Source organism: Ipomoea nil, unplaced genomic scaffold, assembly GCF_001879475.1.
Source record: "Ipomoea nil cultivar Tokyo-kokei standard unplaced genomic scaffold, Asagao_1.1 scaffold1376, whole genome shotgun sequence".
NCBI classification, from domain to species: domain Eukaryota; kingdom Viridiplantae; phylum Streptophyta; class Magnoliopsida; order Solanales; family Convolvulaceae; genus Ipomoea; species Ipomoea nil.
The window spans coordinates 319584-337757 of record NW_017617804.1 but is presented as its reverse complement, the minus strand read 5'-3'; the positions used below and the strand labels follow the sequence as shown (position 1 = coordinate 337757).

The following is an 18174-nucleotide window of genomic DNA, read 5'->3' as shown; positions in this document are numbered from 1 at the left end:
GAGATCCAAAATTATTTTGAGAATATTTACTAATATTATTCTAGAGATATTATTGACCTTGTGGTCTAGTGGCACAAAATAGTTCTTCCAAATGAGAGGTTATGGATTCGATTTTCAGTGCCTTAAATAATTTTTCGTGTAAAGTAGACGATGATCCATAGTATACTGATTGTACAACAAAACAAATCCGTATAAGTTCTTAAATAATTCATCTTATAAAGTAGACCATGGTCTATGGTGTACTGATTATACAACAAAACAAATTCATATAAGACTTTAAATAATTCATTTTGTAAACTGGAACATGATCCACAGTATACTGATGGTACAACAAAACAAATCCGTATAAGAGAATTGTCTTCCTGGTTGTCTCGCTAGTCTTTTCCAATTTGTCATATTAAGAGATGACCAAAATAGCAATAAAAATAAAATAAATTGTCATTATCTATACATTCAATATGAACATATATATATATATATATATATATATATATATATATATATATATATTATTTCAATCGTTATTTACTACCAAACAAATGCTCTTTTCACTAAACTCATTATCATTACCAAATATTTTATTCCAATGTTTAAATTAAATATTCCTTGTGTAAGAGCATGTTGAGCACGTAAAATATAAATATAAAGAGAGTATTTTTCTTAAAATTCATAGCTAATATCACGTTATTAGATGAATATATATATATATATATATATATATATATATATATATATATATATATATATATATATATTTTGGTGATACAATTTAAAAAGTAGAATTTTGTTTTATATTTTGAACCGAATACATTATACACTCATCATGCGATTTGTGGAATTATTAATTGATTAGTGGGATGATGATTATCTTGGCCGACGGGTTAAAGAGATTTTGATTTTTGAAGCATATAAAAAGTGGATTATTGAGGTCATTAAGAACAGCTTGGGCTGACTAAAGTGCACGAGTCAAAATTTGTTGTCCACTATTTTGACTTTAGAGTTTGCACATCAATTTTTTTATTTTTTTTTAATGTTGGTATGTCAGATGGGAACAAGAAATTCCAACTCTTGAATTATAAAATTAATAAAAATGAACTAGTTAATTGGTATATTTAATTAATTAATTGAAATGAAATTCCAACCTACTTTTGAATTAGAGTATGCACTTTTCAATTTTTTTTTATGTCGTTAGTCACCATTCGTTACAAAAGTTCAAATTTAAACATTTTGGAGGTGTATGGCAAATGGTTAATAACTGATAGCTTATTAAGTTAATTGGGTAGCGGATTTGAGTAGTTGATAGTATTTTTGTTGTAAAAAAATATTTGGTAAATTAATTATTTACTTTTAGTTGATTGTATGTAAAATGACCTATAAGAACATAAACATATTGTATTAATTTATTAATTCTTAAATTACTTTTATAGTTTTTATTTATTTATTTATTTATTTATTTATTTATTTATTTTTATTATTATTATTATTATTAATGAAATTGAAAAGAAATTATTGTTATTGTTACGAAAACAAAAAAGAAAAAGGGGCAAGATAGATTAACAACAACAAGAGAAATATAAATATTAGAGATAATAAAGGTAAAATGATTATTTCATAATTAAGACAAATCAGCTAATCAAAAACTCTATTGTTCTTAGTTTTTCAGATTTGAGAGTATTTGGTAAATGACTGGTAGCTGATAGCTGTAAGCTGATTGGGTTAGTGGATTTGATTAGTTGACAGATTTAGCTGGTTGTAGAAAAGTGTTTGGTAAATTAGCTCTTAACTATTAACTAATTACATACAAAATGACTTTTTCAAAAAACTGATCGAAAAAGCTACTTTGAGCAATTTTTTAAATTTTAACATTTTGGAGTAATTAGTTATTATAAAAAATTAATTAATCAAACACTTGTATTAATTGTTTAACCAAGTCAACAACTAATAGTGGTCAAATAAACAAAAATTAATTGATAAAGTATCTATTTTACCAAACAGGGTCGGCTTATTATCCCAATAAGCTAATGTAATAAGTCATTTTACCAAACATCTAAAAACCAATTAACCAGTCAAGCCAACCAAACTTCGTCAAATTAACCAAATTGAATTATCAACTATTTCACCAAACAAGTCTATCTTAAGTAGTCATAGCTATCTTGCTATTTTAAGTACAACTATGAGTTATTCTAGTATAACTACACTTGTTTTAAACGGCAATCATAATTGTTCAATACAAGTCTATCTCAAGTAGTCATAGCTATCTTACTATTTTAGATACAACTATGAGTTATTCTAGTATAGCTATACTTGTTTTAACGGCAATCATAACTATTCAATACAAGTTTATCTCAAGTAGTTATAATTGTCTTGTTATTTTAGGTACAATTATGAGTTATTCTAGTATAGCTACACTTGTTTTAACAGCAATCGTAACTATTCAATATAATCAACTTAATTGGCATGAATAATCATTCACTCTCATCTTTTAAGAAAATGTCAAAAATTCAAAATTTCCTCAATGCGAACAAAGATTAATTTGAATATCTTTCGGTCTAACCAAAATATAACTATCTTAGAAGACCTACGGTGACTATCTGTAGTTAATTGTAAGTTTTTAAGTGCTTTAAAGTTTGCAGTAGTCTATAAGTCTGTCCCAAAAAATACTGCAGAAATGGAGAGGAAATGATTGAAAAAAGGGTATAGTGATTCAAGAATGTGCATGCATGTGTCAGATTGTACGCGCAAAAGTCGTACATCATACGCCCTTTATTCCACGGTATACGTTCAACTCTCTCTCTCTCTCTCTCTCTCTCTCTCTGCCTCAGTGCCTCTCTGAGAATCTGACATGCGCTCTCTCTCACCCCCGAGAAAACTTGCTAATCTTTCTTGAAATTGTAGAGCAAAAGTTTAAGAAAAGGCGACTTGTGAAGAAAACCCAGAAATGGTTTCACATCTTCTCTGCATTTGGCTTCTTCTATGTGTGGATTATGCTAGTGGGAATGCGGAGCTGAGAGCTTTAATGGAGATAAAGGCGTCGCTGGACCCAGAAAACATGCTTCTTTCTTCCTGGACCAGTGGTGGTGATCCGTGCAGTGGGTCCTTTGAGGGGGTGGTTTGCAATGAGCACCACAAGGTGGGTAACATTTCGCTGCCGGCCAAGGACCTCACCGGAAAACTGTCGCCGGCACTGGCGGAGCTCAAGTGCATGTCTGGTCTCTACTTGCATTACAACAAGTTGAATGGGGAGATTCCAAGAGAGCTTGGGAATCTCACTGAGTTGACTGAATTGTATCTGGATTTCAACAATCTTTCTGGGGCTATACCTCCTGAGATTGGAAGAATGGCCAGTCTTCAAGGTGAGTGAGTATCACTTGAATCATAAACTGCACTCAATTTGCTTCATCTATTCACAAATTTTCTTCTTCCTACCTACAATGAAAGCACAGTGACAGATTTCCCCAGAATTTTTCTATTTCTTGAATGGGAATTGGGATGGATTTAAAAATTCATGGGGTTAACCTATTTATTTACAGAGCAGTAAAAAAGTTTGAGTCTTTCTTATGGGGTGGGTCTGTTTTAGCTTCTTGATTGTTTGATTTTGATATTTTCTGTTTGTCAGTGATGCAGCTGAATCACAACCAGTTGACAGGACGCATACCTGAAGAGATTGGAGACTTGGCCAAGTTAGAATATCTTGCTTTGGAACATAATATTCTGACAGGTGAGATTCCAGCAAGCTTGGGAGACCTGCAAATGTTAAGAAAACTTTATTTAGGCTTCAATAAGCTCTCGGGTCCAATTCCTGATAAATTGCATTTCGCTAATAAATTGGAGGTTCTTGATGTCCAAAACAACACCCTTTCTGGTCCTGCTCCTTCTGGTTAGTTGCATTTCTCATTCATTTCTGTAAATGGTTTTCATAAATTCATCATTCCTTCTGCGTTTAAAATATCTTAATTTTCTGTGTATGGAATGGATGTGAAGGCTTAATAAGGAGGCTGAATGGAGGATTCAATGGATCAAATACTCGCCTTTGTGGTGTCAGAATTCCATCGTTAAGAAATTGTACACCCTGGGATTATACAAAGGCTATTCCAGCTGACCCCTTGATAGAATCTCCAGCTAGTATTCCCCAGACAGCAAGCATTGTTCCAGGTTGCAATCAAATTCATTGCCCAAGTTCATCCAAGTTTCGGAAAATTGGTATTATCATTGGGGTGGTTTCGGGTAGTGTCTCACTGGTGGTTGCAGGGGTTTTTATCACATTCGTTTATTGGAGGCGGAAACAAAAGGTTGGGAACACTTTCGATGTTTCTGAGGGTAGTAGGGTTAGCACTGATCAGGCAAAAGACTTGTACAGACGAAGTCCATCGCCCCTCATTACTCTCGAGTATTCAGAGCGATGGGACCCAATGACCCCAGAGAAGACTTTTGGTAGCTTCTGTAATGAGTTTCTACAAGAGCTAAAGTTTAACTTGGAAGAAGTTGACTCCGCAACACAACATTTCTCGGAGGCAAATTTGTTAGGGAAAAGCAACTTCTCTGCTGTGTACAGAGGAGTTCTGAAGGATGGATCTGCAGTAGCCATCAAGAGCATAAATGTGACAGCTTGCAAGTCAGATGAGGACGAGTTTATGAAAGGGCTAAACTTAATAGCCTCGCTGAAACACGATAACCTTGCCAAGCTGAGGGGTTTCTGTTGTTCAAAGGGGAGGGGCGAATGTATTCTAATTTATGATTTTGCTTCCAAAGGTAATTTGTCACAGTACCTCGATGTTGAAGAAGGTAGTAGCCATGTTCTGAACTGGCCCACAAGAGTTTCTATCATCAAGGGCATTGCCAAAGGTGAGTTTACCTGATTTTATTCACCAGGCTCTATCTAAAAAATTACACACGATTCACACTGGTTATGCTAGATAATTTTTAATGTAAATTCAGAAACGGAACTTAGAAACAATTACCTGTTTCTTATTCTTTTCAACGTGCTGCTTGCTGTCATAGTACCTCTAGAAATTAAGGAAGAAGACATAATTAGCTTTTCTGTGGATACAAGAATGACACACTAATTGTACTTCCAATTTTAAACAATGCCATATGATAATAGCTAAATGATAAAGCATTTATTGTTGTTTCCTAAACAAAACTCCAGAAACAGTGTTGCATTAATTGTTTTTTGGTGCAAGTAGTTTTCTTGGTCCACAAAAAAGACTGACCAGATGAGCCTGAATATGAATGATCTAGAAAATCTGTGAATTTAATGAGTACTCTATTCTCTCTCTTTGGAAATTGTCTTTCATATCATCATTAGATTAGGTAGGTGAAAGACCAAGTATTAACTCCTAAAATTTCAGGAATAACAAAGTTTTATACACTGAAAACATAAACTTTTTTTTGTGTGTGTGTTTAAACTGATATATGCATTGTGTATTTGTGGTTTTCATAAACTGCAGGTATGGAGTACTTACACAGTTCTGATGCAAACAAGCCCTCCATTGTTCACCGCAACATATCTGTGGAAAAAATCCTACTTAGCCAACAGTTCAACCCAGTAATCTTGGATTCTGGCCTTGTAAAGCTCTTTGCTGAGGATGTTGTGTACTCGGCCCTCAAGGTCAGCGCCGCCCTCGGATACATGGCCCCCGAGTACATTACCACCGGCCGCTTCACAGAAAAGAGCGACGTCTATGCATTTGGAGTGATCATCCTTCAAGTACTGTCCGGGAAGTGTATGCTCACAACCTCAACACGACTCGCGGCTGAATCTTGTAACTTGATAGGTTTCATTGACCCGAACCTCGAAGGAAGGTTTGATGAAAGCGAAGCGACAAAGCTTGCAAAGGTTGCTATGGCCTGCATGAACGAGGACCCAGAGAACAGGCCAACCATGGCCGCTGTCGTCGAAGAATTTAAGGAGGAACCTTGTGATGAACAGAGTTTTGTGTTTAGAATTGCCCAGGATGAGAAATGCATAAATGGTGGTTCCATGAAGCTGTTTGATTGATTCTTTAAGCTGCAGCCTCTCAGTACTAACACTGTTCTTCTCATGAGCTCAAACCTGCCTTGCATGTGACACATACACGAGTGTAGATGTTATGTAAATAAAGACAATAATTACTAATTACTACTTACTGCCATTGCTTTTGGCTTTTAGCTCTGCAAGAACATTTTTACAGTTGGTTTTAGAGCTGGCATGGTAATAAATTCATGTAAACATTTTAATACATATGGGATATAGTTTATCAGAGAACATTTTGCAAAGAAACAATATTACAAGACCTACCTATAAAGAGGCCTGCATCTATGAAACTGGGGTGACAAATCAGTATCAGTGTTGCAGAATTCAGACTAAAAGAACTGAATATGTTCTATTATTTTCCCTTTCAAGAGATTATTTCTGAGTTTTTGAGAACTAAACAGAACCTTTAATTAAGAGAGGTGAAGCCTGTAAAAAGGTATGTTCTTAAGTAGCTGCAGTCTGCTCTTGATGATCATCAACCCATTCGGCAGGCCACCATTTTGGTTTAATAGCCTGGACCTTAACATCTTCCTGACCTTGTATGGCCAAATTACCTGAACCCTTCAAGGCATCATCTATACGCAGAAGACCAAGACCACGACATCCTAGTGCAGTTGTGACAGTCCCAGCTTTCTTTCTGGATTGTGCATCAATTACATCGGACCCTGGAGCAACTCTCTTTTCTACCTCTGGATAAGAACACAAATGTTAGACACAGAACATGTAAATATATTGTGTAAAGCAAAATCCAGGCAACTTACCATTCCCACCATCATCCAGAAATCTGAGAGGAAACAAGCGTTTCCTAATGACCCCACAGTGGTGAGTACGAGCAATGAGTTCTTGGCCCACATAACACCCTTTGTCAAAACTGATTGCATTTAAAGCAGCAAGATTATACTCAAGTGGGATAGCTTCACCTGAGAAATAACTTTAAAAAATGAGATCCTCATGACATCTATACAGTCTCACAGAAGAGCTTTAAAAGCTCACCACAAAGTTAACACAAAATTTCCCAAATGTGAGAAAATTGAGTTCTTATCATGCTATCCAATTATCTTGATAAAATCACTCACTCTAAAGCCATAAAATAACTTAGAAACTCAACAAGGCACCATATGGTTGGTATTATGAGTGCTTAAAGAACTAATAATTCCTCCCGGCCCAAAAAATAAGGAAAATGAACTGTGAAGATAATGAACTACAAGAACATATATATTTAGATACTAATATGCTTTGCCATATATATGACAACTCAAGTTAAAAAAATTATAATAAAATTTAAAGGAGATCTAACATAGCCAAAAAAAAAAAAAAAAAAAAAAAAAAGGAGAGAAAAAACCAAACCTTTTCGAATCTCTGATGGTCCTTCGGCGACCCCCTTCTCCAACCTCCATAGAAGATAATTCTCTTCACTGGTTTCTTTGCCTGCCTCAACTAGAGGTGCTGCAATAATATAGTTACATAAATGATTGGAGTAAAAGATCTAAAGCTCAAATTCTCAAAACATACAGGCTATAATCATGTGGGGTTAAGTTAGGATGCAAGATCAAATAGCTAATCACAAGTCACATGCTACATTGAATATTTGAATAGAGGCTATGCACGCTTGAGAAGGTAGGTTACCAAGACTTACGTTCTATGTTAGAAGGAAAGATACCCCTAAATCCAAGACAATATAATCTAGGATCTCTATGCCATAACCACCCCTGGCTATTTCCTCTTGCAGATGATTCACTGGAATGATCAGCTCTGGCACCCCATCCGACTGTATCTGCTTCAGGCTCTTCAGAGGATTTCTCTAAGTTTTGACCAAACCTTTGCCAACAACAAAAATCACCTGACAAGTTCTCAATATCAACCTTAGACCGTAACCTGTATCTGCAAGTCAAATATAGAAAATTTTAGCTGAAAAATATTGGTAAGTACACATTAAGAGAATCCCATAGAGCATCAGTTTCTGAGCGTGAATTTGAGTGTTCCCTATGCAAGAATCCACCCTCTACTCCTTGACAATGTCTTTTGCCATTTCCCATGCAAGCAAATGCATTTATAGCATATAGTTTTTCTTCCATTTATAGTTTCCTCAATCTTTCTCTGTTCAATTTCTTTGTTCAAAATGAGGTGAAGGGAAGAAGAGAACGAACCACAGAAAACGAAAACCAAGAAAGCCAAAAACATTGCTTCAGACACTTTTTTGTCATTTGTCTACTCAAAGTTCAATCTTTTTTCATAACCATACAAAGATAAACTGAAACAACTTCCTCTCTTTTTTTTAATTAATTATTTGATTTTCAATCCATGACAGGTAGGATATTATGCTTTATGCTCCAAACGCGTCAATTAATATTTCATGTATAAAACTTCTTCACATCAAAATTTTCATCTTATCAGAACTTAGAACCCCAACTCCACACCCCCCCCCCCCCCCCCCCCCCCAAAAGCTTAGTAAGCTGCAAGTCCAGAAAAGTAAGCCCTTAGAAAAACTAGTAAGGAAATGAGTAGTTAAGAAAAAGGTACTCCGTAATATTTATCATAAAGTGTTTTATCTGCAATCTCAGATGCAGACATTAATTTCTTGCTAACAGTTTCAATTGCAGGGAAATCCATTATTTGTCCAGATAACTAATTAATTTAATACATTAACAAAAAATGAAAGAAAAATAAATTCAACGTCCAAAACTTGAATGATGCTGCACTGAAAAAAAAAAAAAAAAAAAAAAAAAAAAAAAACACCCCAAGCAAGAAATGACAAGAGCTTACTTTTTTAGTGTTTCCAGTAGTTCATCCAACACAGACCTATCAACATCAGCATAGAGTTCCAGCTCGCCCGGGTTGGGGCCAGGCATTGAACCCGTGCTATCGAGCTTTTCATCTGACTGTGGCGGTTTGTACAGAAACATATCGTATAGGAACCTTCCTTGAGGAGTCAAGAGCGCAGCGTAGACAGGAAACGGCGTCGTAAAGGGCACGTTTGAAGTGGCCAAGCTGGTCTTGTCCTTATCCTGCTCCGGAGGCTCCGCAAGGCTGCGCATATCGTTGGTGAGCAGGCCCTGAAGGAACTTCACGGTGTCGGCTCCTCTGAACCGGATCACGGACCGGGTCTTTAGGAGCGAGGCCATGGTGGCCGCATTCGCCAGCTGGGACGCCTCAGACTCAGAGGAGAAGTATCTGAAGTGGCCGGGTTTTAGGAAATGGAGTGACGCTCGGCGGAAACGCTGCATTGCCGGAAAAAATGTTTTAGATAGCGACGGTCGAAGTTGGCGGCGTGCAGCGGCGATTACTAAGCTCTGGAAATGGCGATCATGACAGATGGAGGGGATAAGTATACGGACACGTGGGATTCGGAGGTTGTAATGGCGCGACACGTAGTGCTTGGTGGGAGATGGTAGTGTGGTGCTGTTGATCGATAGATGTTTGATGAAATTTCTGAAAGAAACTTCGAATAGCGCAGTTGATTTGCTTGCAGCAAACCGATGGACCAAACTCTGCCCAATTTCAAACAGCTTCTGGGCCTTTGCCCATATACCCTCCAAAAGCTCAACTGGACAATTACCGCTTAGAGAACAATCGTTATACCGTGCACCACAGGGCCTCCCAAGTTTTGTTAAGTTATGTGAAAAATTGACGAGACATAGTGTATATCAGTATATGTATTTTGTTATATAATTATATATATTAGTTATATAATTATGTACATTATGTTATACAATTATGTATATATTTATACAATTATATACATTTTTTATATAATTATGTACAATTTTTTTATACAATTACGTCATTTGAAATTGAGAATTTTTTTTAAGAATTAAAAATTTATCTATGTTATGTTAAGAGTTTATGTGTATTATGTATTATGTTAAATTATGTGTATTATCTTTTCAAAAAAGAAAATGTGTATTCTATTATATAATTATGTACATTCTATTATATAATTATGTAAATTCTATTATACAATTATGTACATTTCTGAAACATGAGATTTTTTTAAGAAGTTAACAATCGACACAGAAAGCAAAAATTTCAACAAAAAAAAGTACAAAATGATGTCGTTTTGCACCAGGGTGCACAATACAATGTGCGCCCGAGGGTGCACGATATTTTTTGTTTTTTTTGGTGGATAAAGACCCGTGCAGTACCGGAGAACTAACAGATTTCTTGGTGCACGATATAAATTGCCCTTAAAGAGAGTCTTTTATATCATATATTTTTTTTAAAAAATACTTATTATTCTTTACAAAATATTATTTATTATATTTAGTTCAAACCTATAATTACCAACTGAGATACTATTACATTATATGATAGTTTATGTATCATATTTATTATTTATTATTAATACTAATTTTTTTACGCGCATTGCGCAATTGGGATAATGTCCAATGTTTTATTTTTTTAAATAAGTACTTTAAAGTATATCAAGACAAGATTATACTGGAATTGTTCATGCATAGATAATTGAATCTTAAATTCACATATTTAAATAGGCAATTTTAAGTTTACAAATACAAGATAATATGGTCAAGATTGATTATAATTGTCAATAAAATAATTGTATAAGTATTGTTGAAACCAAATAGGGACATAAGGGAGAGCAAATAAAAATTAGGGCATAAAATATTAAATATATACTAATATGGAAGAGCTAACTGCTGATTGCCAAACAAGGACATTGGGAGATAGTTTCTCACTTCAATTTGTTGTGTGATTTGAATACTCTTTTTGTCAATAAATCACTCAAGTAGTTAATATGATTGGCTTTATTAATTATATTTTTTATTATTTTTTTTAAAACACAATTATTATTATTATTATTATTATTATTATTATTATTATTATTATTATTATGTATACCCTTAGGTCATTTTACATGTTAATCTAAACAGCTAATTTTTTTTCAAATATCTTTTTATCAACCGTTGATATAATCCGTTGGTCAAATTCGCTAATATAATCCGCTAACGCTAACCACTAACTGCTGAATATCAAACAAGGACATTGCGAGGTAGTTCTCTCTTCAAATTGTTGTGTGATTTGAATACTCTCATTGACAGCAAATGTCTCAAATAGTTAATATGATTGGTTTTATTAATTTTTTTTTTAATTTTTTCATGGTATTAATAAAATACTTGGTAAATAAATATATAGCATTATTTTGTATTATAAATTTGATATTTAATTAAAAAATAGTGCACAAAAAAAGATAATAGACAATGTAGCGAATATAATCAATTGATGAATTTGAATGTAAATAATTTTTATATTGGAGAAAAATAAATACAATATAACTAATGAAATTATTTCTCTTATTTAATTTATTGACAATGAATAATTTTTTTTTTTAATAAAGAGATTGTAGACACATAATTCTAAATAAAAGAAATGCATATGTATTTTTTTGTTGTTGTAGCTACTAAATTATTTTTTAATTTAATAAGACTAAAATAGAGAACTAATTATACCAACTTTGATTGGGATGGGGTTCGAACCTAAGACCTTTCTTTTGAAATCAATGAGTAAGTTAACAGTGAACTAACATAAATTAACGGAAAAGTTAATATTTAACGGAAAAAGTTAATACCATCTGAGGTCCTCCGAGTATAATGATTTTGCCACGTTTAGTCCTAAACTTTCAAATTGACCATTTGTGGTCCTTTGACTTTCAAATTTAACCATTTGTGGTCCAAGTTAACCACTCATGGTCCTTTAAGTTTCGAAATTTAACCAGTAGTGGTCCTCATGAAAGGACCATGGTTGGTTAAAATTTAATAGTTGAAGGACCATAGGTGGTTAACTAGGACCACGAATGGTAAAGTTTGAAAGTCGAAGGACCACATATGGTCAATTTGAAAGTTTAGTACTAAACATGGCAAAACCACTATACTCGGAGGACCTCAGATGGTATTAACTCTTAACGGAAAAGTTAACGGATAATCATATTCATTAAGGATAAATTAGGAAATCTTAAGGAAAAATTAAAATGTGATTAATCTAAGCCATTCATTTTATTAAAAAATTTGACCGCCATTTTTTCTACCCATTATAGGCCTAACTCTCTTGGTCTTTTATTAGTATATACTAGTTTTTTACGCGCATTGCGCGATTGGGATAATGCCCAATGATTTTTTTTAAAATAAGTACTTTAAAGTATATTAAGGCAAGATTATATTGAAATTGTTCATGCATAGATAATTGAAGGTTGAATTTGTGTATTTAAATAGGTAATTCTTCTCCCAAAGGTTGAGTCCCCAACCCCAAGGGCCCCCCACACACCGACCCGACAGAGCATTGTGGGAAGTTGTAAATCACGGTGACTCAATGGTTCAGCAGACAGGGCCAAATGCTGATACGCACAAGGAATTTGCCCACTTTGGACATAATTCACGCATTGCCGCCGCCGAGGTTCAAACCTTGGTCTCTTCTCCCAAATACTACCCACTAAACCATTGAGCTAAGCCCGTGCGGGTTAAATAGGTAATTCTAAGTTTACAAATGCAAGATAATATAGTCAATATTGATTATAATTGTCAATAAAATAATTGTATAGGTATGGTTGAAACCAAATACGGGACATAAGGGAGAACAAATAAAAATTAGGGCATAAAATATTAAATATATACTAATATTGTTTGAGGAGATTCCGACATTAGGATTTGTGGTTAAGTTCTATTAAGACTTTAATATTAGAATTAGATTAATGGTGTAGTTATAATTCTATATTAGACTTTAATATTAGAATTAGACTAACGGTGAATTAACGGAAAAGTTAAATGGATAATCATATAATTAAGGATAAATTAGAAAATCTTAAAAGAAAAAAATTAAAACCTGAACAATATGAACCATTCATTTGATTTAATAATTTGGCGGTCATTTTTTCTACCCAATGTTAATAATTAAATAAATTCGCTGGTCAAATCCGCCAGTATAATCCGCTAACGCTAACCACTAACTGTTGATTGTCAAACAAGGACATTGCGAGGTAGTTCTCACTTCAATTTTTTGTGTGATTTGAATACTCTCTTTGTCACAAAATCTCTCAAGTAGTTAATATGGTTGGCTTTATTAATTATATTTTTTTTTTTATTTTTTCATGATATTAATAAAATACTTGGTAAATAAATATATAGCATTATTTTATGTTATAACTTTGATATTTAATTAGAAAAATAGTGCACAAAAAAGATAATAGATAATGTAGTGAATAAGCATTCAAAAAAAAAATGTAGTGAATATAATCAATTGATGAATTTGAATGTAAAAATTTTTACATTTGAGAAAAATAAAGACAATATAACTAATGAAAATATTTTTTTTAATTAATTTATTGATAATTAATAATTTTTTTTCACTGAATAAAGACATTGTAAGGACAATGTAGCGAATATAATCAATTAATAAATTTGAATATAAAGAATTTTTATATTGAAGAAAAATAAAGACAATATAACTAATAAAATTATTTATCTTATTTAATTTATTGATAATGAATAATTTTTTTTTAATAAAGACATTGTGGACACATAATTCTAAATTAAAGAAATGCATATGTATTATTTTTTTTGTAACTACTAAATTATTATTTATATAATTTAATAAGAGTAAAATAGAGTACTACTTATGTCAACTTTGATTGGGATTAGGTTCGAACCTAAGACCTTTTTTTTTTTATTGAAATCAATGAGTAAGTTAACGGTGAACTAACGATAATTCTTAAAATTTTAACGAAATTAGTAACGGTGTGCGGGTATTTTAGGAAATCTTAGTGTAAAATTTAAATCTGATCAATCTTTTAATTAATCTAAGCCATTCATTTGATTAAAATCTGTGACCGCCATTTTTTCTACCCATTATAGGCCTAACTCTCTTGGGCTCTTATTAGTATAGTAGATATACTAGTTTTTTCCGCGCATTGCGCGATTGGGATAATGCCCAATGTTTTTTTAAAAAATAAGCACTTTAAAGTATATATATCAAGACAATATTATATTGAAATTGTTCATGCATAGATAATTGAATGTTGAATTTGCGTATTTAAATAGGTAATTCTAAGTTTACACATACAAGATAATATAGTCAAAATTGATTATAATTGTCAATAAAATAATTGTATATGTATGGTTGAAACCAAATACGGGACATAAGGAGAGCAAATAAAAATTAGGGTATAAAATATTAAATATATACTAATATTGAAGAGCTAACTGCTGATTGCCAAACAAGGACATTGCGAGGTAGTTTCCCACTTCAATTTGTTGTGTGATTTGAATACTCTTTTTGTCGATAAATCCCCGAAGTAGTTAATATGATTGGCTTTATTTTTTAAAATAAAACAATTATTATTATTATATTATTAAATATATGTATACCCTTAGGTCATTTTACATGTTAATCTAAACAGCTAATTTTTTATAATATCTTTTTACCAACCGTTGATATAATTCGCTGTTCAAATCCGCTACCGCTAATTGCGGATTGTCAAACAAGGATACTGTGAGATAGTTCTCACTTCAATTTGTTGGGTGATTTGAATATTCTCTTTGTCAACAAATCCCTCAAGTAGTTAATATGATTGGTTTTATTAATTATATTTTTTAAGAGTTAATACCCAAAATGGTCATCGACTATAGTGGTTTTTCTCAATTTTATCCTAAACAACCTTGGTGACTTAATGTAGTCCCAAAGTTTTGTGTTTTTACTCAATTTGGTTACAGACTTTTGTATTTTTGCTCAATTTAGTCCCTCTTTGTTATTCCGTCTATTAGTTGTTAAATAAATAGACTATTTAGTAATTTTAATATTGACATCTATTTACTCATAGACATGTGAAGTGTGAATCCCTCTTTTTTTTTTTTATTATTATAACAAATTACTCTCAGAATCACTCCTAAACCTGCGAATATAAAATATGATTCGTAGACCTGAGATTAATTATGGGTGTAATTCATACAAGAAAGATGGATTTCTCACTTCGCAGGTTGAAAGTAAAGAGAGGTTAATATTGATATTATTGAATTGTCCCTTTATTTAACACCAATTTGACGGAATAACAAACGGAGGACTAAATTGAGCGAAACACAAAAGTCTGGGACTATATTAGGTCACCAAAGTCGTTTAGGACGAAATTGAGAACAACCACTATAGTCGAGGATAATTTTGGATATTAACTTTACTTTTAAAATTTTTTCAAGTCAATATTGATATTATTGAATTGTCCCTTTATTTAACACCAATTTGACGGAATAACAAACGGAGGACTAAATTGAGCAAAATACAAAAGTCTGGGACTATATTAGGTCACCAAAGTCGTTTAGGACGAAATTGAGAACAACCACTATAGTTGAGGATAATTTTGGATATTAACTTTACTTTTAAATTTTTTTTCATGGTATTAATAAAATACTTGGTAAATAAATATATAGCATTATTTTGTATTATAACTTTGATATTTTATTAAAAAAATAGTGCACAAAAAAGACAATAGACAATGTAGTTAATATAATCAATTGATGAATTTGAATGTAAAGAATTTTTACATTGGAGAAAAATAAAGTCAATATAACTAATAAAATTATTTTTCTTAATTAATTTATGGATAATGCATATTTTTTTTTAAATAAAGACATTGTAGGGACAATGTAGCGAATATAATCAATTGATGAATTTGAATGTAAAGAATTTTTATATTGGAGAAAAATAAAGACAATATAACTAATGAAATTATTTCTCTTATTTAATTTATTAATAATGGATAATTTTTTTGAATAAAGACATTGTAGACACATAATTCTAAATTAAAGAAATGCATATGTATTATTTTTTGTTGTAGCTACTAAATTATTATTTAATTTAATAAGAATAAAATAGAGTACTAATTATGCCAACTTTAATTTGATTGAGATGAGGTTCGAACTTAAGACCTTTCTCATTGAAATCAATGAGTAAGTTAACGGTGAACTAACAGAAATTAACGGAAAAGATAGTATTTAACGGAAAAGTTAACGGATAATCATATTCATTAAGGATAAATTAGGAAATCTTAAGGAAAAATTAAAATCTGATCAATCTGAGCCATTCATTTGATTAAAAAATTTGACCGCCATTTTTTCTACCCATTATAGGCCTAACTCTCTTGGGCTCTTATTAGTATATATATATATATATATATATATATATATATATATATATATATATATATATATATATATATATATATATATATATATATATGTATATATATATATATATATATATATATATATATATATATATATATATATATATATATATATATATATATATATATATATATATGGTCCTTCAACTATTAAATTTTAACCAACCATGGTCCTTTCATGAGGACCACTACTGGTTAAATTTCGAAATTTAAAGGACAATGAGTGGTTAACTTGGACCACGAATGGTTAAATTTGAAAGTCGAAGGACCACAAATGGTCAATTTGAAAGTTTAGGACTAAACGTGGCAAAACCATTATACTCGGAGGACCTCAGATGGTATTAACTCTAGTACAGTATATATGTGTATTGTGCCCCCAAATTTTGGGACACTTTTATTAAAAAAAAAATATTATTTTATATTTATATTTTATATATTAGTGTAGGTGTAATTTATGTATAATGAAATCAAGATGGTCTAAAATTTTTAAAAATTTATATTCCTAATTCTTAAGGACTTGATTTACGTATAGAGTTATAATCCTATAACTTATAGGAATTGAGGCAGGCCTATTTGATTATTGTAAAAATTATTATATATAAAGAGTAAAAAATTACTCTTATTCCTATTATAATGCATACACGCAAGATTTGTATTTAAAATGCAAGAATTCGGTCTCAGTAATCATTAATTTGAAATGCGTTGTTTGTGCATTTGACATCCTCAATTTTTTTATTCTTCACGATAAAAGGATGAAGGTATGTAAATAATTAAATATTTTAATTCTTTAATTTTATTCAAAATTTTAAAATTATTAATTCAATAACTAACCCTAGCTAGTGTTATAAAGTATTTCTTAATAATGTGGACATTATGAGTAGCTTTTGTAACAGTTGTAACGCTCATATTTATATCTATCATTTACTGCTTTCCGTTACAAATGTATTATATATATCTCTTCCTTGTACTCAAATGAGTAGTTGGTATAATGGAATCTTTACTCCTCCTTCACCCATATCTCTTGTTCTATATTTTACTTTTATCTTTTATATTATTGATACAAATGCTACAATCCACCGGTTAGGAGCTAAAGGCCAACGGGCACAAACAACATTACAACACGTTATCAGTACGCTCAATCCCCCGTGAACAGTAATTTATGCATTTTTTTATGCATATTATATTAGTATTTGGCGTTCGTGATTTTTTATTATTATTATTACTATCTCGAATTGCTGTTTAAAATAATTTAGCAGGAATAATACAATGCATGAGACCTTTTAGTAGTAAAATTTGGGCATACATGATACAAATGCTTGCATATAATTCTCCATCTAGTTCTTCTGTATTAAGTCAGACTTGTATGCTTGCTCTGCAATTTACATATGCATTGTTCATTCTAGCATATTGGAAACATTATTCAGTGCGCAATTTTGACAGCATAAACTGGTTTTTTTTCATACAATTTTTTTTCAAAAAGAAAAACCGAATTTATTTTATATTAAAATATACATATATTATCCTGTATGTATTTTATGTGAATAGCAAGAAGGAACTTGAAATCTTGTCTATACAAACCATCTTCAGTACAAGAATGGAGAAATTCATATATATATTTATTTATATTTCGGCATACACATTTAAAAAAAAAAAAAAGTGTAAAACAAAAACCTGTTTTGTTTTTTTGGTCGCCGTTATCCGCCTTCAATCTGCGTCCCGAGTGGTCGTAGTTCGGTTGGAGAAGGCAGGCGGCGGCGCTTGGGCGGAGGACAACAGGCGGCGACGCTCCTCCACGAGGTTGCCGCTACCGTTCACGATGTTCCGGCTTAGGGAGGCTGTGGCGACGGTGGATCCCGCTCACATTTTCCGTCTCCGATCTGCCACCATCTTTCCATTCCCGATCTGCGTTCTGGGGATGGTGGCGCTGCTTTGCAACGGCGACGACGGCGTTATGCGATCGTCCGGCAGAAGTCGGCTCGCG

At 32.1% G+C, this 18174-nt stretch overlaps 2 protein-coding genes across 3 annotated transcripts; one reads left to right on the top strand and one right to left on the bottom strand.

Moving 5' to 3' along the window:
* The first annotated feature begins 2641 nt into the window (after nucleotides 1–2641).
* Nucleotides 2642–6220, top strand: LOC109186040 (probable LRR receptor-like serine/threonine-protein kinase At5g10290). Of its 2 annotated transcripts, XM_019335955.1 has the most exons (5): nucleotides 2642–2773; nucleotides 2896–3353; nucleotides 3617–3877; nucleotides 3982–4842; nucleotides 5448–6220. In XM_019335955.1, exons 2-5 carry the CDS (start codon nucleotides 2939–2941, stop codon nucleotides 5996–5998), a joined length of 2088 nt encoding a protein of 695 aa, XP_019191500.1. In that variant the 5' UTR covers nucleotides 2642–2773; nucleotides 2896–2938; the 3' UTR covers nucleotides 5999–6220. The 2 variants fall into 2 exon arrangements, with proteins under 2 accessions (XP_019191500.1, XP_019191499.1); XM_019335954.1 differs by lacking the exon at nucleotides 2642–2773 and having other exon boundaries at nucleotides 2826–3353.
* On the bottom strand, nucleotides 6195–9564 carry LOC109186041 (putative transferase At4g12130, mitochondrial). Its single transcript, XM_019335956.1, has 5 exons — nucleotides 8777–9564; nucleotides 7650–7894; nucleotides 7361–7459; nucleotides 6775–6933; nucleotides 6195–6702 (listed from the first exon to the last, which is right to left on the bottom strand). The coding sequence occupies exons 1-5, from the start codon at nucleotides 9235–9237 to the stop codon at nucleotides 6458–6460; spliced, it is 1209 nt and encodes a 402-aa protein (XP_019191501.1). The 5' UTR covers nucleotides 9238–9564; the 3' UTR covers nucleotides 6195–6457.
* Between the last annotated feature and the right edge of the window lie 8610 nt (nucleotides 9565–18174).